The sequence below is a fragment of the Benincasa hispida genome, chromosome 7 (assembly GCF_027475165.1).
Source record: "Benincasa hispida cultivar pf3 chromosome 7, pf3_genome.v1.1, whole genome shotgun sequence".
NCBI classification, from domain to species: domain Eukaryota; kingdom Viridiplantae; phylum Streptophyta; class Magnoliopsida; order Cucurbitales; family Cucurbitaceae; genus Benincasa; species Benincasa hispida.
In genome coordinates, this window is record NC_143484.1 from 37,261,223 (window position 1) to 37,289,134 (window position 27,912).

Below are 27,912 nucleotides of genomic sequence, written 5' to 3' on the forward strand. Positions count from 1 at the left end.
CCTGTTGTTCCTTAAGTTACACTGATCCCCTAATGAACAATTGATTTGTGATCCAATCAACAAATCGAATCCCTCTCAGGCCAATGAGAGGGTGAGGCCTCTTGTTCAAGACCTAGAATCAACACTTGAAGGGAACAACCTCTCTACTAACCCTAATCGGGTAGAAGTGAATTCCCTCTTGCACCCTATGTTCCCAGCTATTCATCCAGTCTTATCCCCAAAATAATAAGCTTATTGAGCAGATGCAATTGGTCTACTCTCACTGTTTGCAGATCAAAGGATAATCCCGAACAAACAGGAGTTCATAGTTAGCTTAAGATTAAGGTTAAGTTACCTAGGTCGTCGCTTTGAAATAGTCAATCTTAAACAGTAAACAACATTATAAAGTAAGAGTGATAGGTTCCGATCTTGCACAAAACTCATTTGCACAGGACACCCCCACTTCTCATGTCTCAACATGTACGAATAAGGATCACTTCATATGTAGCACTTTACAACTGTTTGTAACAACTACAGAGTAGACCACATCCAATAGAGTTACCAAAATAAGGTTTTGTTTTGACTATTTACTCGAACTTGATCCACTTGTATGTCTCCACATAAAGTTCAAGTACTCATATAATAGTCAAGGGACTTAGGTTTATTGGATTTCTAAAAAACAATATATTCAACAACAACTTTATTGATTTCTCAGAATAAGTTCTAATGTTTACAAAACCACGAGTTTTAGAACATAAAATCCAACAGTCTAGACATGAAGGATGTCCAACAAATAATTACATTTAATAATTAAATAAAGGACATAAATGTTTTAACTAATCCTATTTTACTAATTAAATATATTTAAGATATTGTTGACTAATATATTAATCATTTATGTAAAAACTAATTCCATTCATTTAATAATTTTTTATTATAAAAATAAGTGAAGTAAATATTTTGATAAATTTATTTATTAAAATAAATATTTATATTATTTTTGTTAAATTAATAATGATTAATTAATTAACTATAATCTAAGTGAAAATGAATAAGTAACTGACGCGTCAATGTGAATCGAACCCACGACGCGCATGGCTGCGCTCTACCAGCTGAGCTAAGACGCGATACCAAATTACAAATGCTATAAATGTCGAGCAATTCAGGAATGCATGTTGGGCCTTTGTGGGCTTTTGTAGATCAACGGAGGCTGAAATAAAAATTTGGGCTTTTGCTTTAGGACCTTTTGCAAGATTCACTGTCTGACTGTTTTGAATTTTGATTGGAGGGGTAAATGACATAAAAAACATCCCAAGTTTTTAAATATTTTACAGGTTTTAATAATGTATATATATAAAGTTTTAAGAATAGTAGTTGGAAGACACGTGTGATGTATGTGTCTTCGGAATTAAAATGTTCATGACCTATTTTTATGATAAAATTAAATTTTCTTTTTCAATTAAAGATCTAATAAAAACTCTCATTTTTAGGGGGAAAAAAGTATTTCTATTCTATTTGTTTCTATCTCCTCTTGCTATTCCCCTTCGCAAAGAGATGGTGTGTTAAAAAAAAACAAACAAACGAATTAATATGAAAAGGTATAAACAATTAAAATTTAAAAGTAAGAGTATATTAGACATTTATTAAAAAAATAACGACAAAGTAGATAGATAAAGATTCGCTCTTCATAGCACGATTTGTATATATAGTATAGATTGCTTTGGTCTCTCTACTATAGTATTTGTTCAATTGGGCCATTGTATTTTTAATTTTATATTTTTCTTTTTTACTTTTAAAATTTTCAATTTGGTCTTGGTATTTTGTAGGAACTAACAATATAGATCCCTTCATGGCCATTTTTTTAAAGTACAAGAATAAAAATAAAATAAATTGTGATCGTCTAGATATTCATGACAATAAAAAAGTCATATATAGTATTTGCAGACAAATGTCGTTAATTCCTAAAACGCTATATTAATATACCAATTTTTATCGTCATAGTAAACTTAACAGTGACAATTTATCAATGTCAATAAAATTTCATTATTGACAATTAATTATTATCATTAATGTTTAATTACAAAATTTTTAAAAATGTTATCAATATTTATACCTTTATAGGAGATATAATGACACAAAATAAGTGTCACGAATTTTAATTGTGACAGTTTTTAAATGTCATGAAATCCCATTTATACCAATTTTTAGCTTATCAATGACAGTTATAACCCATCATAGTAAACTTAACAGTGATAATTTATCGAAGTCAATAAAGTTTCATTGTTGACAATTAATTATTATCATTAAAAGTTTAATTATGACATTTTTTTAAAAATGTTATTAATATTTATACCTTTACAGGAGATACAATGACACAAAATAAATGTCACGAATTTTAATTGTGACAGTTTTTAAATGTCATGAAATCCCAATTTTATTATAGTAAAAATTATAAATACACGTCAACATAAGTGGTCCTTTGAATTTAAATTTGACATAATTAGAATAGAACTTGACTCAACTTTTTGTTGGCCAATGTTTCTACTTTTCCTATTTTGCAAGGCACTATGACTATTTATCATATAAAAGTTGGTAGTTGGATCTTACTCTTTCATTGTTGTGAAAAGGAAATAAAAAGAATAATTCAAAGAAGATATTGTTAAGGTGAGTTCTTGCAACTTGATTGCCTTCAACCCTTATAATTTCATCTCCCATTGATATTTCAATACACTTAATAAAATATCTTAGGTTACCTAAGTAGTCAATTGCGTTTATTTAGTCTATAAAATCTAAAAAATAGTTAATAAGTTATTAAGCTTTTAATTTTATGTCCTAACAAATTTTCGATTTTTCAATTTTGTGTCTAATAGTTCTTTAACTTGATTTTTAAAATTTAAAAAAAAAACACTTACCTACTAGAAACAAAAGTTTAGAATTCCAATAAATTACATAAAGATTAAATTTATATCTAATAGATCAATCAATTTTTTAAAACATCCAACGTGTCTTGATTTGTCTATTAGATATGAGATTGTAAATTAAAAATTTTGTTAACATTTTTATGGTTTAAAAGAGGAAATAGATATATAAACTTAAAAAGGATATATTTTTTTTAAACCGACCATTTAGACCTTTTTAAATGTCTCTGTCCAAACATATATATTATTTTATTTATTTTTTGAACTTATATGAAACTTGAATGTCAATGGTCCAAATCAACTTTTGTTCAAAAAAAAAAAAAAAAAAAATCGAAATCAACTTTTTGAAGTACTAAAATAAATAGTTTAAATTTTGATTGGTTAGTTGACTTCGAGTCAGCTAACACGTGCCAAAAGATTTATCCTACACACGTGGGAAGAAGAGTTTGAAGAGGCAGTGGGGAAACCCTAATTAAAATCAAAATTATTGCAAGCGTGAAATTAAAAATTAAAAATTAAAAATGCTGAATTTTCAAACATAATTTTCTTCTCTATCTTTCATGAGGAAGATTCAAACAAAATCCTCAAAAGTATATCCATCAACCAATCACCATTGGACTTACAGCTCTTTCTTTTTTGATAATTACATATAAATAATAATAATAATCCTCAAAGTCAACATATATGGATACCCTTTTCCACACTTCAAGGGCTTATATTAATTATACAAAAAATCTAGATGCAGTCGAGTTACATCCATCTTTTATACAGTCTGACTAGCATCTAATAAAAATGCATCACATGATACTTTTATTTATTTTTAAAACGATTAATTTTTTTTTCTTTGTATGTAATGGAAAGGAGGAGAGTATGACATTAGGTGCAACTGAGTTGTACCATTATTCTTTAATTAATAGGTTCTATAGAACTTTTAATTTTGTGTCTAACAACTTATTTGATATTTTTTAAAACGAATCTACTAAATACAAAAATGAAAGTTTAAGTTTTTATTAAATATAAAATTAAATTTAGAGACGTATGTTATATATTTTGAGAGATGGAAGATTCAACTAATATAATTTAACTAAATTGAATATGAATGAAAGAGATAGATTGGGAAATTATTAGTACTAAAAATGTTAAATTAATGGAAAAAGACTTAGGTATTAGTTAGCCTAATTTGAGGTTTTCCTTTGCTGACATCAAATTATACATTTTATGGTCCAAGAAGTAATTGCTTCTTTTGGTATATAATTATAGTAAAAGTCACCCGAAGTGGATAAAGATCAATCACTATACAAATATTAAATCATTTATTTTCCTTTTGAAAAAAATAAAAAGGGTTGAAAATATAGAAAATGACGACCTCCATGCCCTCTCTCTTGTTTGAAGTTATAATAATATACTTTAAAAAATGTGTTAAAAATATATTTGATTTGAATTAATTATTTAATCTCATTTGTATATGATGCATGAATAGACGACTATTGCACGCCATATTTTGCTTTATTTATTTCAATGATTTATATAGATTTCATAGTAATTGTCATATTTGAAATTTATAGAGTAATTATTATAAATTGTGCGGTAATTTGATGATTTTTGTTAAACTTTATAAAAAATATATTGAGAATGATTCAATTTTTAAGCAAAGACGTTACATTTTTTTTAAAAATCTAAGATAGGGTTAAGAATTTTCGTTGAAGAGGAGGATAGAACTGGAGTGGAGGAAGTTCATTCTCATGACATAAAAGATAGCGATAGAATTATAGCTCCCTTATATGTGATATATATATATAAAAGACAAAAATATAAACCTAAAATATTGTTTTTTAAAAAAACATAAATAACAAAAAAAAAAAAAAAAAAAAAAAAAAGAGAGAGAGAGAGAGAGAGGTAATTATGTCTCTACAAACAATTTTATGCACTTACGGTGAATTGTCCTAATTTGTGAGAAGGAAATCAAGAATGATACTAAATTTATCGATATATGTTTAATAACTTGAAATTATATATATTTGTATAAATAATCATTTCAATTTATTTAGATAACCTTTATTAAAAAATAAAATATTTGACTAAAATAAAATATTTGGTGTGAACTTGAGAAGCACAATGAGAACAAAAATACCAATAAAATAAAATAAAATATAATAATATAAAATATTAAAATAAATAAAATATAATATATAAATAAATAAAATAAAATAAATGAGCAAAATATAAAATAAGAAATTTCTCTACATTCTCCACTTTCTCCAATTTTCATGGAATTTACCTAATGTGTATCTTTCAAAATCCATCAAATACTACTATTTATAGACAATTTAGCAAGTAAGAGCAGATTATATACATACTAATAATGTGTAATGTTGATACACGTAGACACATGATCAATCGGTACTAAACATCAGTTTCTATTTTTATAATATTTATAATAATATTATATTAGAAAATGTAACGTATTTTCATTATTTTATTTATTTGTATCAATGGGAATTTTTTCAATAGAGATTTAATTTATTAAAAATTAAGTATTTAATTAAGAAAAGGCAAACGGAGAATAAATTTTCAACCGAAAACCTGATCTCGGCGGGAAATCTTCATCCGACTCCTCACGAGTTCCCCGGATCTGTGTCCCAAAACTTTGTATTTCAAAATAAATAAATAGAACAATATATAATTTTATTCATTTTAAATAACGATTTAGTTTGTTACAAACTCATTGTATTTTTAAATTTAAAATAATTTAGGTCTTATTCGACCATTATTTACTTTTTGAAAATTCTCTCAATTTCTTACCATACTTTTCATCTTTGTTAAGTAAAAACAAAATTTGAATTCTTAGTCAAATTTCAAAATAAAATCAATATTTTTAAAAATACTGTTTTTAATATTTCGAATTTCGACTTAGTTTTTCTAAAAAATATTTATAACAAGTAAACGAAAAATAAAAAAATAGAGATAAAAATAGTATTTATAGACTTAATTTTTTAAAGATTAAAAACCAAAAACCTAAAATATGGCCTTAGTTTATGAACTTTAGCATGATAAATTTAATCTCTAGATTTTAAATTTTTTAACAGTTAGTATATATTATAAAAAAAATCTCATCAAATTAAATACATATTATAGTCCAAAAACTAAATTATTTCAAATTTGAAAATATCCTATCTAAAATAAATAAATAAATAAATAAAAGCCTTCGAGAAATTGTTGATTTTGGTAGACCCAACTCATACTAGATATCGTTGCATTTTAGGTAAGCTGGTAAGTTGGAACTTTCATTTTCTTTAAATATTGATTTTCTTGATTCCGGTCCTCTTTTCCTACCTTTTTATTATGCTTTGGGACTTTGATTTTTTCTTTTTCTTTTTCTTTTTTTTTTTTCAAAAGAACGGTGACAAACAAATAATAATAATAATAAATAGTGTAATTAGATCAAATTGTAAGCCTATGATGGAAATTGAAATAACTTGAGAGGCTAATGAGTCGAAATTTATTTTTTTGTCCTATTACATATACCCTAATTTGTTCTATAGTCAAATTTAAATTTTTATCCACATATCAACATTTCTATCAATATTTTCATATGTTCATAGTTTTGACAATTAGGAGTGTATTGATATTTTCATTATTTTTATAAAAAAGAATCAACAAAATATACAACTAAACAAACGATGTTCTCATTAATACACCTAATATTGATGATAAAAAAAATGTAAACTTGTTTAAAAAAGATGAAATGAATATTTGTTAATCTAAATTATTTTCTTATGAATATATATATATATAAAGAGAAAAATATATTTTTGTTTCATGAATTTTGAAAAATAAGTAAATTTAGTCTCTTATGTTTTAAGTTAGCCAATTTAGTCTCAAAGTTTTCAAGAATTGGTTTAAAAGGTCATCAATTAAAAAAATTATTAAATTTAAGTAAAAAAGGTAGGGAAATTCTTCTAAATAGAAAAATCTAAAAAATATTTACACTTTACAGCAAAAAAATTCCAAAAGTACTTATATTTTTTGAACTTTTTGCTATAAAGTGTAAAATATTTAAAAAGACTCCTAAAAGATATGCGGAATACTTAAGTGTCATGATGAGTTGGAAAAAAATCATTTTTTAATTTTTTTTCCTTATCTCTCCTCTTTTTCTCTCCTCTCATCTTCATCCTCCCTCTTGACTATTTTAAGACTATAATAACCATATCTTCCTATAGTAAACACTATTTTGTATTCCTCAATTAGCTCCATTCAACACTATTTCAGAATCTCTATTTGCTATAATTTTTACTATTTTACATTAATTATTTTTATTATTATTTACTATCGTATTCACTATTTCTTTCTCAAAATAAAATATTTTACACCTCAAGCACATACTATTATAACCAAAACTAAAATAATCTATACCTCAAACATAAACTATTATAATCCAACTATAATAATTTAGGACTATAATAACCAACTTGCGTCCAACACCCCATAAATATTTATAAATGCTTCCCATATTTTCGATTTTGGCTTTTTTTCTTTTTTGAAGTTTTAGCATGGTGAGGGAGGAGAGAGAATAAGTGAATAGAACGAAAGATTTTCTATTTTTTTTCCAAGTTTTCTGGAATTTAATGATGGAGAAGAAAATGAGAGAGGAGTGAGCACAAGAGGAGAGGAGAGAGAAAGAAGAGAGATAAGAAAAAGGTTAAAGAACAGTTTTTTCAACCCATCGTGATATTTTAGGTCTATTTGGTAACCATTTCATTTTTTGTTTTTTATTTTTGAAAATTAAGTTTATTCCCTCCATATTTTTTTACAATGAATTGCATCTTTATTAAAATATAATAGTTGAATTCTTAGTCAAATTCTAAAAACAAAAGTAGCTTTTTGAAAGCTACTTTTTAAGTTCTCAAAATTTGATATGGTTTTATAACTATGGGTAAAAAGTAGATAACAAAAGAAGAAGTTTGGAGGTAGAAATAGTATCCATAAACTTTTTTTTTTTTTTTAAAAAAAACAAAATAGTTACCAAACGAGTCCTCAATATTTAGTCAATTTTTATTTAAATATAATGATTTTTTTTAATAGAGAGACATTTTAAATCTATTATTGAAAATTTAGGGACTAAAGTGACCAATTTAAAATATGAAGGACTATATCCACCTCTTCTTCAAAACTCAAGGACTAAAAATGTATTATATATATATATATATATATATATATATAAAGATGACATTTCGACAACATTTAAAACCTTAATTATTCAATTTACATAATATTAAAAAGTTCTATTTTTTTTTGTTGTTTTCAAATATAAGAAAATGAACTAAAATATTTACAAATATATCAAAATTTTATTATCTATCTGCGATTAACGGCGATAAACAACTATATGTATTTATCTGTATTCTTATAGACAAAGATAGTAATCTATAGACCGTAATATTTCGCTATTATTTATAAATATTTTCAACAGTTTTGTCATTTTGAATAATTTCAAGTAACTCTGTTTTATAAATTTTTAATAAAAAATTTGCTATTTAAAATAACTTTAATTTAATTTAATATATAAGATTAAAATACACGCAGAAGAATATTATTTTATTTAACTTACTCCTATCTTGACTTGTATATAATAATTATTTTAATCACAACTTTTGGACCTTATGAAATAATCAACCAAAGCGGCATAGAAATTAGCCCCCACACTTTTGGCAACTACTACACTTGATATATACATATATTCAATTATTTATTTTAAAATTTTGCTAAAGATTTTTTTTAGTACACTTATAAAGTTTGTATGTCTATACTTTTTAAAATAATGTTTTCTTCCCTATGTTTGGAATGGATTCCCATTTGAAAATAGAAAAACTACAAACTTTTATGGAAGGCCATAGAATTTACATGTCTTTATCGTCTTACTAATCTGAATTCTAATTTTATTAAAATTCACTAATGGTCTTTAAATTGGATTTTAACCCTAGGAAGATTCACACTAGGGAGGCCAAGTTATAATTTTCTAAATTCTAGATATAAAAACGAAATTAAGCCTAATTATAGTACCTAAACTATAATTTTGAGCTAAAGTGAGGGGTAATTTACATTGAATCTATTAAAATATGCTGCCTTCACCTGGGATGAATAACTTTAAATATATCTATAGGTTTAAAATGTCGATATTAATGAAAATGTAGACGTCTGAATTTTACAAAAATGTCAACGAAAATATCAATAAGATATTGATATGGATATTTCTAAACAAAATTATAAAAACAAAGATTTAGAAAATATTTAAATTACTATATAAATATTTTAAACGAGGGTTATTATACCTTAGGAAAATATTTAGGGTTGTCAAGGCAAATAACAAATTTTAAGGGTTTTATTTTGAAAAAAAATAGCAAAGTGTTTTCAAAATCGTGAAAATAGTAAAACAGAATTAAATATTAAAGAATAATAATTAGAAATTGTCAAAACCGTCCCTAACTGATCTCAAACCCATAATATTTGGAATTTGAAGGAAGCAGGTTTTAAAAACATTCAAACAATAATAAATATACTATAGGTAAACAATTACCACGCTAAACAATGAATCCGGAAATCTACACCCACAAAGAATCATTATCACACTGAACAAGGCATGCATTTAAAATAATAAAAATAAAAAGAAAACCCAAAAATCTAATCCTATCCTTCCCAAATCGAAAGATAAACGACACTCCACATCCCTTTCATCCATCGACCTGACCAACCATCAACTTGATGAAAAAAATCCATTTTTTTTCAATGACCGCAACACAAGATCAAGGTAAGGAAGACTTTCTTCCATTCCGGCACCCCCAAAATCCACCAGAAATAGTAGAGATACGCCTTGTCGACAGGTAATCGAACTCCAATCTTTTGCATTCTCAATTATAATCTTTTCTAAACTCGTTTTCTCATTCAAGACACTTCTTTACTGATCCGTTTTTAGAGGAAGGGCCACAATTTTTTCCACATGTAAAACAAACCTAAGACCTTTCCCAATCTTCTTTATATATATATATATACACACATTCACTGTAGTATGTTCTACACATATTTTTCCTCTTTTTGGTATAAACGAAGTGATGAATCAAAATATTTAGATATGATATATAGAGTTTTTTTTTTAAAAAAATATAAATAAATATTTACCTACTTGCTTAAAATATAGGAATAAGATTGTGTTTTTAAACTAATTTTAATCTTTGAAATTAAATAAATCTTTCATATATATAAAATGTAATCCCCTACATTTTAGAATTCCAAAACAGAAATAATTATATATCTATTTATAACTTTTAGCTCATATATTTAAATGTTAATCAACCATTCAAATACACTCGAAGAATGATTAAAGTTATGAAAAAAAGAGAAAATTGGCGGAAGAACCAGAGTCAATAAAAGACTGAGAGCTGCTAGAATAATTGGGGGAAGAAAACAAGCAAGCAAAGGGCCATCATTTCGTTCTTGCTAACTCATTACTCAAATACAGTGTATTGCGATCAGAAGGTTAAAGAGGAAGATCTGTTCCTGCTATCTCATTATTCAAATATAATGTATTTTCAGAACTTGAACCAACAACAGAGACATGCTCAACAACTACACATATATCATTTTGGGGGCAGCTCGATAAAACTGACATCAACTACAAAATATTGTTATCTTCAACAATCTTAATGAGATAATTTTTGGAACCATCCCAGTACATTGTGAATTGAGATATAATTAGATTGTCAGAGGGAAAAAACTTACCTTGAATATGTTCCACAAATTGTTGAAAGGATGAGTTTGATAGAATATATGCCTCAATAACCTGATAATCATGATAATGAGAATTTTCATTCCATGTACCATCAAACAGAAGTCTAATTCATTATAAATGCATAGTAATATAGTAACTAGAGAAGAAAATACGACAAACCCAAATTGAATTTTAAACTTATGTGTTGATAACAAACATTTTTCTAAAAAAATAATGATTAAGAAAGATTTAGATTGATTTAAATCTAATAAGAATAGGTATAAAATTCGAAATTAGAAAAAACAAATTGAAAATTTTGAAAATATGAAAAAAATAAAATTAATTTGACAAGAATATGGAGAAAATAATGAAAAAAAATATTTAGACAAAATCAAATCTGGTATTAAATATTGAAAAATATAAAAATAGCAAGAAATATATATATATATATATATTGGAGAAAAATCAGTAAGTTTTCGTTAATCATTATTAGTTCAAAAAGTAAATATATAGATGGAAGATTTTTCACAGATAGAAAAAATGTCAAACTATTTACAGAAATAGCAAAAAGAAAACACTGATAGACATTGATAAATTTCTATCAGCATCTATCAGTGATGAACTTACTAGGGTTGATGTCCAAAATCTTGTAGGGTCCTATAGTTTGTAAACTTTGTATGAACAAATTTTTATGTGATTAATAATATACGATATTTTATTCACTTTGTCTACAAAATATGTGATATTTTAGTTGCATTAACCACAAACCAATAAACTAACATCCAAGGTTATCGTTGTCGTTGTAACTTAAATATGTATGATCATGTTTAAGTGATAACGTAAATGGTCTGTAGTAGATGGATAAGGCTGAGTACCTTATCTTATCCTTGTGACACTACGAGTATGGCTCACTTTATAGGTGTTACAATTGTTGTAATGTGCTACAAATGATCTGATCCTGATCATTCATGTATTAGACATGCGAGCGGGGATAATCTATACAAAGAAGTTTATATAAGACCAAACCACGAAATGTTTAGTCTCATTATATAACACCGTTCATAATAGAGACTTTCATTTCACCAGGATGACCATAGGTAACATGACCTGAATCCTAAGTGAATTGTGAACTTCTGCCTATAAGGGCAGTCCTTTGATTTGTATGGATGAGAGTGACCAGATCATTAACTCAACGAGCCTACCATTTTGGGGATTCGTCTGATTCGGGAACTGGGAACACAACTACACAAGATGAAATTCACTCCTTCCTCGAAGCAGGGGTAAGTAGATAAATTGCTCCCTTAAGGGCTGATTTTGGGTCTTGAACAATATGACACCACACCCTCTCCTGGCTCGAGAGGGGTTTAGCCATAGTAAAACGTTCGGATCGGGGATCGATGTAGTTAATTCGACTCCAAACCAAAACAAAATAAAATTTATAATACTGAACTACTCATATTACTACAAAGACATAGTAACAGTGGTAAGTCCGAGTCGATCTGCAAAGAAGCGTGATTGGTTTCGTTAAGTTAATTTTCTAACTAGAGCGATAAAAGGGGGGGGGGGGGGGGGGGGGAGTTGATGTGGAAGAGAAAACATGCGTGAAATTAAAATAAAATTGCATTGGATATATGAAATGGTAATGGGTTCATTTAGTTCTTGGATCAAGTGGCCACTCATTGTAAACTAAATCATTTTTTTCAACCAACATATCATATATTCGAATTATGCATGGATAGCTACTCAATCGATGTGAATTAACTAATCTCTATAAACCCGAAAATCAATTAATCCGAATCAATCAAACGTCCTAATTCGTAGTTGAGGCTGGAAAGCCATGCCCTAACTAACCTACATACTTCTAGATGCAATTGGGTCCTCGGCAGCCATAAAGAGCTAGAAACACATGCATTAAGATTTAGGATTCAACTACGTTGATTAAGTGTCAGGAAAGTCGTGTTCAAATAATCAAATTATTCCTTAAATCTAGATTGAACGTGCGATGCAAAGATTCATGGACAGTCTAAAAATCTAAGCATGCTTATCTAATCAGTGCTACAAGGGTAAATTCAAAGCATGGACGATACAAGGATGCATGTAAGCTTGAATTTAACTAATGAAGACATGCATTCATGATAGGGGCATCAATCCACACATAAAAGCAAGTCTAAATTAAACAAGATTTAAGAAAAACATAATTATAGATTAGAGCATAAAAATTGAGCTGGAAACTCATCAAAATATAAGAATGCTTAATCCAAGAACTAATCGAAAGATTACCTCATCGATTCATAGACAAGCTGATGGGATATGATCCAATACAAATTCATAATCTGAAAATAAAATAGAAACTAACCTAAAGACACTAAAAATTGAAGGGAATAGAAGAAGAAGAAGAAAGTTTGACTTCGGCCTCCATGCTTAAGCTCCAAGAGTCGGCCTATACCCCCAAAATTTAGCATATTCTAACATAGGGCCAAGGAGATATATTTATAGGATTCATCGCAGCGTTGCAGCACTTGGAATAGTATTGCAATGCTGGTGCGATGAGAGGGAAGCGTTAGACAAGCAGTCTAGTGCTTAGCCCAATGCTCGGTTGCGCGCACGCTCAGCTCCATGTCCGTCATTCTTCACAGTGTTGCAACGCTCTAAAGAAGCGTTGCAATGCTGATGCTTCTGCCTTCAAGTGTTGGAGTGAAGCGACAGGATGCGTTGGGACGCTGGCATTCATTCGGCTCAAAGCGTTGCGATGCTTAGAGTAGCATTGCAACGCTGTGTCCACTGCCAGATACTCACTACTCGATGCTTGACAGCTCGATACTAGATCTATCTTGATTACTTGACAGCCTCTTACTCGATGATACTCGATGGTGCTCGATGGCTACCTCAAACTTAGTGGAACTTGATGGCATTTTGGTCTTTTCAACTCCCTCGAAACCTAGATGTTCAAATTAACTCCATATTGCTTCAAATTAACCCCGTTCTTCACCAAATGGTTAATTCTAACTTTTGATTGCTCGATACCTACAAAATAGGAAAATAAACACATAGAATCCATTAACGAGCCCAAATTAAGCTAGGAATATTAGCTCTTTTTCAGAGCTAACAAACACCCCCAACTTAATTCTTACTCATCCCGAGCAAGGTAGAAACACACAAGAAAATAATTAAAAATATGCTAGCTTAATTTGCAGTATTGTTACTCCAGTCTCAAAAGTCAATTAGAATGAAATTTGAAATCAATAACGAAATTCAACTATGATCAATCAATGAAGTACAAGTTTAAGAATGATTCTCGATCTATTCATGCATGAGTGAGCCAAGAATCTTGCTAGTTAAGCTTGTACAGCGCGAAAAAGTTTTATAAAGTCCTTATCCCGTTTTCCCCCTACAGTGGTTCGATTAACGACCTTGGACATATCACACTTGCAAAAACAGGACAACACTAAGACAAGGGTGCCTAAACACACAAAAAAAAAAAAAAAAAAAACATAAAGGGCATTTCTTTTACCTAGAGGGCTAGCTTTCACACCCTACTGCGGAAAACCTATCACTCTTTTCTCGCGGGCCCTAACTAGACACAGCGGAGTTAGCTCTTTTCACCTCTATCCATGCACACACGCATACACTATTTTTTTTCCAGGCACACTGGTTATGCCTCATTTTTTATTTTTCTATTTTATTTTTAGAATGGCAACTAATTTGCTTTTCTTTATTTTTTTTCTCTTTTTCTCTTTTTTTATTCACAGTAGGCCCTATTTTATCCACTTTGTCTAGTTTTTCTCTAAAACAAGCATAGTTACTCCTAAGTCAAAGGTGGACCTTTCAGGGTGACAACAAAAGTACAAACCAGATAACCCAATTCTAAGCATGGAAGACTTTAGTTTTCGTAAAAAAATGACTTGAAGATATAAGTGACAAGATTTTTTGTTTTTAAAAAAATTGGGCTAAAAATTATAATCATGCATTCCTAATGTTCTTTCATGCAAATTTTATTACAAGAAGAGTGTGTCATAAACTATCATAATAATAACAGAGCAAATAGCGAGCAAGGCAATTAAGCACATAGCATACTACTCAACGAGTACCCCACCCCCAACTTAAAATTAGATATATTGTCCTCAATGTATTTCAAGTATAACTCAAAAAGATAAAAAACAAGGGATCAGAAAACCTCCCCTGATACAATATCGCGCATGGATGGTGGTGGTTGGGCTTGCCTTTTAGAAAGATGCCCTCATCTCCTAGGTCGTCCCTACAAAACAAAATAAAAAAGAAACCTAATCTAGAAAACAAATAAAGAAAGCAGTAAATTTTTTTTTTTTTACCTGGCTCCCTCCAGGAAGGGAAAATTTTTAACGTTGATTGCTCGATGTAACCTGTCCCTTGTTAAGGTACAAAGAAATTCTTATATTTTTCTAGTCCCTTCTTGGATGAGTTGATATAGCCTGGTAAGACTATAAGGCTCTTCATCTTTTGAAGAGAACCAGACAGATCGAATTTGGAATTTTTAATTTTAGACAAAAAAGATAAAAAGAAAGAATCAAAAGACTCAAGGACTGACTCAACAGAAAATAAAGACTTTAACTCAATTGACTCAACTGACTCTTGAGAATAAGAAGAACAAAACTAAAAAATATACGATATACCAGACGACAGAACAGGGCGAGGTTTTTCAACCTCTAACTCTATCACCTGGAAATCGACGAGTTTAGGCTCAGATTCTCCATAGTCCTCACAAACTGGTTCTAAACATGGCATGTTATCCTCCAATTCATACTCGATGTCGACACAGATTACCTCATCGCTGCATGCCTCGGCGATGTCAAAAGATGTGTGCAGTAGGGGTTCGCATCTCCTACCAACTGAATCAGAAAGTTGAGTGACTGAGTCTCTCAAACTCTGAAGATCAGTTCCAGCCTCAGTCTGAAGACTAAAACTTTCTTGGAGATCACGGATCGCCTGCTAAAAAACAATATTGTTAATAGTAAGTTGTCTAATCACATCTTCTAATGACATACCTGAGTCGGCGGTGTGAGCATGCATCATCATGTCGGATGTGGTAGGGTATGGATCATAGAGGCACTCCCATCCTAGGTTTCCATAGTCATAGGGCTCCTCCCATCTAGGTCCATGAAAATCGTTGTCCAAATAACTAGGATACCCTCCCATGGAGTAGTCTCGCGACATAGGGTTCCTCTGTAAATTTAGGCATGCTTGCTCAAGGTGATCAATCCTACATGCTTGCACCTGCTGCGGGTTACCTGCAACCAACTGACTAACCAAAGAAGTTAACTTAACAAGTTGACCTCGAAGGTCACGAACCTTGTCACTAAGCCGAGATGCTCCACTCGATTGTCCCCATCCTTGTTGATGATATCTGTTCATGCTTAAAATACTGACACAAAAAGGAAAACAAATCAAAAGCAAAAGAATACTCTAACTAGAATTTAACTAATGAAACGTCAATGGCTTCCTCGACAACGATGTCATTTTTGTTCAGATCAGGGATCGATGTTGTTAATTCGACTCCAAACTGAAACAAAAGAAAATTTATAATATCGAACTACTCCTATTACTATAAAGACATAGTGACAGTGATAAGTTCGAGTTGATCTGCAAAGAAGCACGACTGGTTTCATTAAGTTAATTTTCTAACTAGAGTGATAAATGGGGGGTTTAGATGTGGAAGAGAAAACATGCGTGAAATTAAAATAAAATTGCAATGGATATATGAAATGATAATGGGTTCATTTAGTTCTCGGATCAAGTGGTCATTCATTTTCATTGTTTTCGCCAACATATCATATATTCAAATTATGCATGCATAGCTACCTAATCGGTGGGAATTAACTAATCTCTATAAGCCCAAAAATCATTTAATCTGAATCAATCAAGCGTCCTAATTCATAATTGAGGCTGGAAAGTCGTGCCCTAACTAACCTACTTGCTCCTACATGCAATTGGGTCCTCAACGGCCATAAAGATCTAGAAACACATGCATTAAGTTTCAGGATTCAACTATGTTGATTAAGTGTCAGGAAAGCCGTGTTCAAATAATCAAATTGTTCCTTAAATCTAGATTAAACGTGTGATGCAAAGATTCATGGAAAACCTAAACCTAATCATGCTTATCTAATCTGTACTACAAGGGTAAATTCAAAGCATGGACGATACAAGGATGCGTGTGAGCTTGAATTTAACTAGCAAAGACATGCATTCATGATAGGGGCGTCAATCCACACATAAAAGCAAGTCTAAATTAAACAATATTTAAGAAAAAACATAATTCTAGATAAGAGCATAAAAATTATGGAAACTCATCAAAATACAAGAATGTTTAATCCAAGAACTAATTGAAAGATTACCTCATCGATTCATAGACAAGCTGATGGGATACGATCTAATACAAATTCATAATCCAAAAATAAAATAAAAACTAACCTAAAGATACTAAAAATTGAAGGGAATAGAAGAAGAAGAAAAGCTGACTTCGGCCTCCATGCTTCAGCTCCAAACCGATGGTAGCTCAAAAGGATTAAGGTGAGAATCCGTTTTTGGGTTAAATTGAATTGTTCAAATTAATAAGAGAGATTTAATTATATATGATATAATGAAATTGATTCAATTATATATGATATAATTGTTATAATGTATTTGATATATTATAGTTTAATTGGAGGAAATAAATATTTGAATGAGATTCAAATATATTATCTATGAATGCGATTCATAGTTTTAAATTTCATATAAATATGATTTATATTAAATTTCATAAAATATAGAAAAGAAACTATAGTTTATATTGTATATGATACAATATTATAACTATAGGTTATATGTTATACATAACGTATAGTTTAATATAAAATATAATATGATAAGTTAGTTATCATATTTATTTATATTATTTTATTATTATTTTGAATAATAACTTCCCTCTTTTCTCTCAAACACCTTAGTGAGTGTTTATTTGATTTTGTGGCAAGAGGAATAAAAGAAAGGTGTTTCTCTTCTTCCTTTACACGATTGAAGGATTGGCTATACGATTGAGTTTTTAACAGAAAAGTTTTGTGTGCTTCATTCTTCTTCTTCCTCCAAACTCAAACAATCCCTCCTACTCAAAATAGTCAAAGCCCACCACTTCTGGGTTCTCACCTTGAGAATACCGAAGGCTCGTTGTGGTTGTGTCTCTATTTGGTTCGAGAAGTTCTTGAAGCAAGTCTTCAAGAGGTTTCTGTGTTTGTGACTGTTCGAGGAAGTTGCATGAAGAAAAGTTCTTCAAGAGTAATGTTTCTTGAACCCTTTTTCTTATATCAAGCATGTTGTAATTTATTTTGAATGCATATCTTGTATTTTTATTATAAATTTAGTTTTCAATTATTAATGGAATTTGGACGATCCGTTTCCGCTCAAGGATCTCCTTCAAAACGAGTTCCTTCAGAACTTGTATTAGTTTTAATCACTTTAGTATCAATGATAGACTTCTATCAGTTTCTATCACCAATAGTCACTAATAGACTTCTAGCAACGTCTATCAATGATAGACTTGTTGAAGGAGTATATCAGCATGCAGCGGAAGAAACAAAGATCACTAAGCATTATAATTCATAAATTTTGATAGTAAATAAAGCATGTTCATACAATAATAAGAGGGTTTCAAGCAATACCTTTGTAAAACTTCTTGAATCACGATTCTCAGCTGTAAATCCTCTCCAGATCTCGTTGTGAACCACTTCAAGATCTTCCCTACTATTCTTTTTGAGCTTTAGATTGAGTTGTGGGACTCAAGATAAGCTTAAATGAAGGGAACTTGGAGAAGAACTCACTGCACCATCCACTTTGAAGAACACCTTACTTCAACTCGAATTTTTCAACAAAAACTCAAATGATGCATGCCTCAATTCTACTTCCATCTTCTCTATTTATTGCAGGACATTCATGCAAAGAAGAAGGTTACATGAGATGCAACTCATGCTTGGTGAATTGAAGCAAGAATAAGTGGGTTTTGAGTGAGCTTCTTGGTTAGGTGAGTGGAGGAAACCAACATTTCAAAAGTTTGTTTTTCAATTTTTTAATTTAAAATTTATTTCCAAAATCAATTTAATTTCAAAAATGATTTTTTTTTTTTGATTTTATCAAAATTAATTTTCTAAATAAAATAATTATAATTAAATTAATTCTAATTAATTTAATATCAAATATTAAATTACACAAATTTCACCTTCATGAATTTAATATTTAAATCATATTTAAATATTGATTAATTCTCCAATTTCGTTTAATTCAAAAATTAAACATGTAATTATATCTCATATAATTACTAATTTTCTTAATTCTAATTTGAACGGTTCAAATTAACTTATCACGCTTCTCTAAAGCTAATCCATTTATGAGCTAGTAGGGACCTCACAAACCTACAGATCATGGGCTCCAACGACCCGAGATTAATTGACTAAACTCTTTATACCGAATTAACTCCTATTTGTTAACTAATGGGTCACTCCACTAAAATCCATAGGTGTACTCCACTCACTGTAGATATATTATGTCCACTCGATATAACCATGATTAGTAAGTTAATCCTTCACAAGTTATTCGTAATAACGGTTGGGTCAAATATCTGTTTTACCCCCGATATTACCTCTTGTTCCTTAGGTCCCACTGATCCTCTAATGAACAATTGGTTTGTGATCCAATCAACAAACTAAGTCCCTCTCGGGGCAATGAGAGGGTGGGCCCCCTTGTTCAAGACCCGGAGTTAGCACCTAAGGGAATAACCACTCTACTATCCCTAAAAGCGGGTAGGAGTGAATTTCTTTTTGCACCCTATGTCCCCAACTATCTACCTGGTCTTACCCTTGAAATGGAGGTTTATTGAGTCGGCGCTGTTAAGCCAACCCTCACCTATGCAAATCTAAGGATAATCTCGAATAAACAGGAGTTCATAGTTAGCTCAGGATTAAGGTCAAGTTACCTAGGTCATCGCTTTGAAATAGTCAGTCTTAAACAGTAAACAACGTTATAAAGTAAGAGTGACTGATTTCGTGGTCCGATCTTTTACAAACCCATTGCACAGGATGCCCCCACTTCTCATGTCACAACATGTACGTATTAGGATCACATCGTCTGTAGCACTTTACAACTCTTTGTAACAACTACAAAGTGGGCCATATCCAATAGTGTTACCAGAATAAGGCACCCAACCTCATTCATATACTATAGATCATTTTGACTATTTACTCGAACTTGATCCACTTTTATGTCTCCATATAAAGTTCAAGTACTCATGTAATAGTCATGAGTCTTTTAGTGTATTGGATTTCTAAAACAAAATTAGCAATACATATATTCAATAGCAACTTATTGAATTTTCATAATAAGTTTTATTATTTATAAACCACGAGATTTAGGACATAAAATCCAACACTTGTATCAATTTCTATTACTAATCCGTTAACTGTCGGGCACTCCATTAAAGACCGACAGCTGCACTTTTCGCACTACGGATATATTTCTGTGTCCATTGGGTATAACCAATCAATAGTATGACCCTTCACAAATTGCTCATAAGTACAGTGGGACCAAATTATTGTTTTGCCCCTATAGTTACATTTAACTCCTTAAGTACCACTGATCCCTTTAATGAACAATAAATCATAGTCCTACTATGACTAAATCTCTCTCGAGCCAAGAAAATGTGTGGCGCCACATTGTTCAAGACCCGGAATCAGCCCTTAAGGGAGCAATTTATCTACTTACCCCAACATTGGGGAAGGAGTGAATTCCATCTTGTGTATCTAAGTTCCCAGCTCTCCAATCAGACGAATCTCCAAAATGGTAGGCTTGTTGAGTCGGCGATCTGGCCACTCTCACTCATACAAATCAAAGGACCACCCTCATAGGTAAGAGTTCACAACTCACTTAGGATTTAGGTCATGTTACCTGCGATCATCCTGGTGAAATAAAAATCTCTATTATGAACGGTGTTATATAATGAGACTAAACATTTCGTGGTCTGGTCTTACAAACTACTTCGTATAGAATATCACTGCTCGCAGGTCTAATACATGAATGATCAGGATCAGATCATTTGTAGTACTTTAAAACATTTTTAATATCTACAAAGTGGGCCATACTCGTAATGTTACTAGGATAAGGTACCCAACCTTATCTATCTACTATAGATTATTTAAGTTATCACTTAAACATGATCCACATGTATGTCTCCACATACATGTTTAAGTTACAACGAGAACCTTGGATGTTAGTTTATTGGTTTGTGGTTAATGAAACTAAAATATCACATATTTTATAGACAAAGCGAATAAAAATATCATATATTATTAATCACATAAAACTTTGTTCAAACAAGGTTTACAAACTATAGAACCTTACGAGATTTAGGGCATCAACCCCGACACTAACATCTCAGGATATCTTATAAGTCTTGAACATTATGTGGAAACATACAGGGATCAATGTTCAAGATACAACCTAAAGGGTCTATAGTATAGGGATAAGGTTGGATACCTTATACTAGTGACACTATGGATATGACCTACTTTGTATCTGATATAAACACAATGATCCAACGCGTTCGTGTAGGAGACATGTGAGTGGAGATATCCTATGTTCAAGACCGGACTGCAAAATAGTAACCATTAGATGTAACACTGTTGACTAGTTAGGTTTCTATTTCAATAGTCTTAATCCTAAGTGTATTGTGAACTCCTATTCACGAGGGATTGTTCTTTGATTTGTATGGATGAGAGTGGCCAGTTTACCGACTCAATAAGCCTACATTTTGGGGATAAGACCGAGTGAGAAGCTAAGAACATAATAATACAAGATGGATTTTACTTATTCTCGACTTTAGGATAAGTAGACGAGTGTTCCCTTAAGTGGTATCTTCGGGACTTGAACAATGAGCCCTACCCTCTCACTGGCCCGAGAGGGATTTTTGTTTAATGGTTGGACCATAAACATGTTATTTATTAGAAGAGCACTAATACTTAAGGATACAGAGGTAAACTAAGGGTAAAATGGTAATTTGAACCAACTAGTATTACGAACACTCGGGAATGACTAACTTGCTATTATTGGTCCATATCCATAGACATAAAAATATATCTAAAGTGAGAAAAGTGCAGCTGTGGGTCTTTAGTGGAGTGTACCCACAGTTAATGAATATTGATTAATTTGGTTAAATGAGTTTAGCCAATTAATCTCGTATCGTTGGAGCTTCTGATCTGTAAGTCAACAAATTCTCTTGTTAGCTCACTAAAAGATATTAATGAGGATTTAAATTGTTCAAATCAACTGAGGAAATTATATATTGATGTGATTAATATATAATTAATTATAGATGTGATCTATAATTCAAATTATGTAAGAGAGATATATTTGAATGAGATTCAAATATTAGATTTATATGAATTGGATTCCTAAAGAAATGTATACATATAAATATGTGATATTTATATGTTAATTAACTCTATATTAAATATGATTTAATATAGTTACTTAATTAATTAATTAATGGTTAAATCATTGATTAAGAAATAATTGAGAGGTGGAAGAATATAAATATGTGATGTTTATATATATTAGTTAATTGCCTATATATTAAATTAGATATAATATGTAATTAATGTGCCAATTAATTAAATAAGAGGTTGTTTAATTAATTGGCATCAAGGGTAAAAAGGGAAAAACTTGGAGAAGGGGTTTCATATATATTCATCTTATTAGTTCATTTAGGGCATGATTTATTGAAAATCACTAGCCACCAAATTAATTCCTCTCTATACTCTCTCTACAATCTCTCTACCTCTTCCTTTTCCAAGGGTTGGAGATCACTCATCCAATTTTTAGAATCCTAAAGAATAACCCTTGTTATTCTTGTGATAGTGTCAGTGATCGTTAAGGAGATATTCATTTGAAGAACAAGAGGAATTTTGAGAAGCTTGGGAATCTACGAATGTAAGAATCGTTCTTCCCCATTGTTTCCCATTTTATTGCATGCTGAGTATGTTGTATATCCTATTTCGTTTCTATTTAAGCTTGCAGTTTTTGTTCCATTTAAAATGGAAAAATCGAATGCATGGCATCCTCACACTTCCGCTCGAGATTTGATCCCTACACGAAGAAGAATAAGAAGAAGAATAAGAAGAAGAGAGAGAAAAATAATTAAATTTTGCTATTTTATTTAAATAGTTACCGTCATTTTTCTATTTTTGAGAATCTTCCTATATAGAATCTAATTTACTAATATGAAAATAAATTTCAAATTCAATTTTGGTGAGAAAAATTAGGAAGGGCCATTAATTATTATTAATTGAATCAATTAAATTATAATTTGATAATAGAAGCCTCACCAATTACATTGTATCCCCAACTACATCCTTATTTCAACTTTAACAATTACACTGTATTTATAAAAACACGAACTACAAAAGCCAGCAACCCCATTAGAGGCAAAACAGGAATTCAATAAATATCCCACACGTGATTTATGATCTGCCAAAAATCTTATTATTTTTCGTTTTTGACATTTTTCTAAACGAAACCTAATTGTGCCTACATATTCCAATTCCTCAAATATTTAGGTACAACCCAACTGCACCTATCTTATGTGCAACTCAAATTGCACCCAATATAAAATTGCTAAGTGGCAATTTTGTTTTTTTAAATAATTTTTTTCTTATTTTTTTGTGTAGTAAGAAGTGGAGAGCACAAGGATTAGGTGCAGTCTAATCATTGCTCTTATACCTCTCTCACAATATTACTATTTCAAACATCTCTTTATTACGATATTTACTATTTTTTACGCACTCTCTCATACTCATCAATCCAAACTAAAATAGTTTGTATTTATATTGTAACCCATTAACTATAATAACCCAAACGATGTCACCTTAATGTTTATTAGTTATCTTTTCAAGTTTTATGATTCTTTTACTATATAATGGAAATATCGATTCACTTCTCATGTCAATATCGAAACCATAAAAATGCAAAAATATAGACATATCGAAGAAAATTTAACACCATGTACATATCTGTATCTAGTCACTAATAATTTTAAGATTAAAAATCACTTTTAATCTCTAAACTTTCATAAAAGTACAATTTAATCCATTAACTTTGATTTATAAGATTTAGTCCCATTAACTTTGATTTATAAGATTTAGTCCCTAAACTTTGAATTTTGTAATAATTTAATCTCTGAATTTAACAATTTAATGTACTTTAAAATTTGTAAAAATTGGTCCTTATTGTAGAAATTAGTGTTAAGATTTAATGAGATTTATTGTATAAATAAACTAATTAGAGACTCAATATTGTTATAAAATACATAGTATGCATCATAAAATAATAAAAATTTATATCTAATTTTGATAAATTTGTTTAGGTTAGAAACTAAATTTTTATTAATTTAAAAGTACAAAAACTAAATTATTACGTACTAAAGTTGAGTGACTAAATTGTAATAAAATTGACTAGTGATTTGTTACTAAATTTATGGACTAAAAGTGTTTTTAATCTAATTTTAATTTGCAATTTTTAGATTCAAACATTACAATTACAATCATCCAAATTCGAGCAAAAGATTCCCCGAACACACCAATTTAAAATTCTAGACATTGATCATCATTATCATTGCTTAAGCCCCTGTTTCGACTCCTCCACCAAACCACAGCCGTTTCTAACCACATCACCACCATCCTCCTCCTCTTTCTCTGCCACTGCCGCCGCTTCCTCTGCCTCTCTAAACTTCCTATAAATATCACTCTTGTAAAATTTCTTCGTCCTCAACACCAAAACCAACGAAACCAAAGCCCCAAACAAACTCACCGCCGTAATAATCACAAAAGATAGCTTAAAACACACCGTCCCATTACAAACCAACTCCTCCCCTGTTTTCCTAATCCTCCCCGCCACCGCCAGCTGCTTCTTTGCTTCCTTATCGTACAAATACCCAGCCACATTCACATTCAACAAATAAAGTCCAACCGGACTAGCCACCGACCCAAAATTATACAGAGTCGCATAATATTTCAGCCCAAAAATCTCTGAAACAATAGCGAAAAGCAGAGGCCACTGAGCGCCGTAACAGAATCCTGTCAAAACAGAGGCGATGTAAAGGCCGCCGGCGGGATTGAAGGCAATCAAAAGATGGGCAATGCAGGAAAGAAGAAGGACGATTGTGAGCATTAGAGGGCGAGGGAATTTGTATTTGATGAGTAAATGTTCGGAGAGGAAACCGGCCATTACTCTGCCGAGGTAATTCCAGATACTGACGAGAGAAACGAATGTGCTGATGCTTTTTTTGGGGTAATCTTGGGATTGACCTATTTGGCCGAGGTTGTCGATGGCTGTGAGAGTGCCGCCGACGCCGCAGGCAGTGGCGAGGAAGAGGAGGAACATGTCGAAGCTGAACAGAGCTTGGAGGATTGTCCAATCATCTCCTCTTGGTGGGGGATTGAATACGTTTTTCCACCACTCGACTTTGATGGGTTGTTCTTGGGGTTTTGGTTTCTTTGGGAGGAGTGACATTGGTGTTGTGTTCTTCAATGGCGGTGATCCCTATTTTTTAAATCATATGAAATTCATTAGTTTAGTATAATATTGAATCATCAACTTTTGATTTGGATAAGATAAAATATCGAATCATCAACTTTTGATTTGAATGAAGATAAAATAGTAAGATAATCAAATTTTAAATATGAAAATTTCGAAACATAGGTTTGTTTAACTAAAAACCATGAAGTAAAATTGAGGGAAAATAATTTAGTCTAAAGCCAATTTTAAACTTAAAAAAGAAAAAAAAAAAGCCTTAAATTTCCCCACTTGATCATGTGTAGTAAAATGCCCTAATTGATAATGAAGGGGAAGAAAAAAACAAAAGAAAAAAAGAAAAAAAAAAAGAGAAAAAGGCATTAAATAGATAAAACAAAAGAAAAAAAAGAAATGATAAGGTCAATATTGGACTCACAAGTGAAGGGGAAATGCCATTTTCAAGAACCGCCGGCTTATTGAACCGCCGCCACGCCTTAAACTCTTGAGCAACAACAACCGCAATCGGCAAAAGCAACAAAAAAGTAACCACCGCCGCACTTCCTCCATATTCCCCTCTATCAAAACTAAATTTTTGCTGCAAAATTATCATAACCATCAAAAACCCCGCCAGTCCCAACGATATATACAAAAACCTATAGAAAACCTTCAACTCATCCTCCTCATGCTCCACCTTCATCCGCCGCACCGTCGGCAAAAACACGAACGACACCGCCGCCGGCAACCACCCCAACAACAATATCAACGACTTCTCATCTTTTCCATATATAGCATGATACAATTGTGTCACAATCGCCCCACTCAATCCCATATACCCTTTCAAGATCCCGATCACGACCCCGCGTCGTTGAGGGTAGTTCTTTACGCACGTCACTAACGCGCCGGTGTTGGCGAACGTGGTTGCGTTGGCGCCGACACAGATGTAGAGACACATTAACCAAACGTGTGTCGGGATTTTTTCGGTGACGGATAGCCAGATCATGAAGTAGCCAAAGAAGTTGAGGAGAGCTCCCATGGCTAGGATGGACCATGGCGGGGTTACTTCGTTGATTAATCCCGCTATGACGCCGACCGTCGTACCGACGTCTTTGAAGAAACTTATGAAGTTAAGGGTTGTTTGGTCGTACCCTAATACGGATTTTATGGTGCTCGAGTACAAGCCGAACATGTAGGGGATGCCCGCCATCGACATGATTAGGAATGACCCGAACATCATGAACCATGATCCTTTGATTAGTTTTACTGTAAAGGATTTCATGTTGAATCCCTCCATGTTTTCTTTTGTAGATTGAAGAAAGGAGTGTTTCTTAATTTGCCTTATATAGAGAAAGGAGGGTGTTGGTTTGACTTGATCATTCCCAATGAGTTGGAAAAAAGAATCCCAATTTCCTTTTTTTTTTCCTTCTAATATTTTATTAGTTTTGAGGTGAAAATTTGATATTCTTTAGGTCATGTTGATGTTGGCCAACAGATCAATAGAAACTTAAGGATAGATAAAGACTAAGCTGACTTTACTAAGCGAATCAACAAAGCTAATCCTTGCTTCTAGGAAGTTGCAAACTCAATAGAGAAAATATATTCTAATTTGTGTGTTTGAGCCAAGGAGTCAGAGTTAGAAAATGTGGAGTTGTGTCGGTCCAAAATGTTTGTAAACCCCAGAACTAAAAAACACAAGTTTTATGTTTTATTAACTCCTCACACGACTCAAAAGAGTTGAGAATTTTCCAAGCTTTCACACAACACTCTTTACCTCAAACACTCCCGAAATTGTTTAGTAACCATTTCATTTTTTATTTTTAGTCTTTAAAAATTAAGCCTATTAAGGCTCATTCCACCAATAAATTTTTTTTATTTGTTAGATAACTTTTACCAATATTTTCAAAAACCACAAATCAAAATTTGAAAACTAAACAAAAATAGTTTTTAGAAATTTGTTTTTGTTTTTTGAATTTGATTAAGAATTTAACTTTTGTATATTTAAGAAACACACCAATCATGGAGAGAAAATAAATTTAATCTTCAAAAACTAAAAGTAGAAGGAGCCTTAGTTTGGAGGTTTGAAAAATAAATGGTTGTTAATTTCTTTAGATTTTTGATTGTTAATTTACGAATAGATCCTATAAACATTCAATATAATAGTCTTTTATTGGCTGGAATAATTAATTCCTTCTTCTCTCCTCTTAGCATTTCTTTCTTCCTTTCCAAAAGATTACAGCGCATCTACATATAAGTGAGTCTAAAAGTCAACATGGTGCATTTATTTAAATTCAATAAAATCAAACTGAATATGATTTTTTCATTCATATTAATTTATGATACTTAATTTGCTGTTTCGAGGTATATGTTTGTTTTCATTTCTTGATTTCAAATTTAAAGGTTTTATTCATTTTGCTTTTACGTTTTCTTTAAAGATATGTGTTTGTTTTTGCTATCCAATGAAGAACACGACCTTGCATTAAGCTTAATTAATTACATCATGGGATTCTCATTATATCCTTGTTTTTATGAATGATTTTACCAAAAAAATTATATGTGCTTATTCTCATATTTCAATGTAAATTTTATCAAACGACTTTAATATAATGAGTGTTATATATAGATAGATAAAATTAGACCTAACAAAATAACGTGAAAGTTAGATAAAGACAAGAGAAGAAGCTAAAGAAGGAT

At 30.9% G+C, this 27,912-nt stretch overlaps 1 protein-coding gene across 1 annotated transcript; it reads right to left on the reverse strand.

Moving 5' to 3' along the window:
• Positions 1–24,200: 24,200 nt before the first annotated feature.
• On the reverse strand, positions 24,201–26,708 carry LOC120082242 (protein NUCLEAR FUSION DEFECTIVE 4-like). Its single transcript, XM_039037520.2, has 2 exons — positions 25,661–26,708; positions 24,201–25,251 (listed from the first exon to the last, which is right to left on the reverse strand). The coding sequence occupies exons 1-2, from the start codon at positions 26,513–26,515 to the stop codon at positions 24,322–24,324; spliced, it is 1,785 nt and encodes a 594-aa protein (XP_038893448.1). The 5' UTR covers positions 26,516–26,708; the 3' UTR covers positions 24,201–24,321.
• Between the last annotated feature and the right edge of the window lie 1,204 nt (positions 26,709–27,912).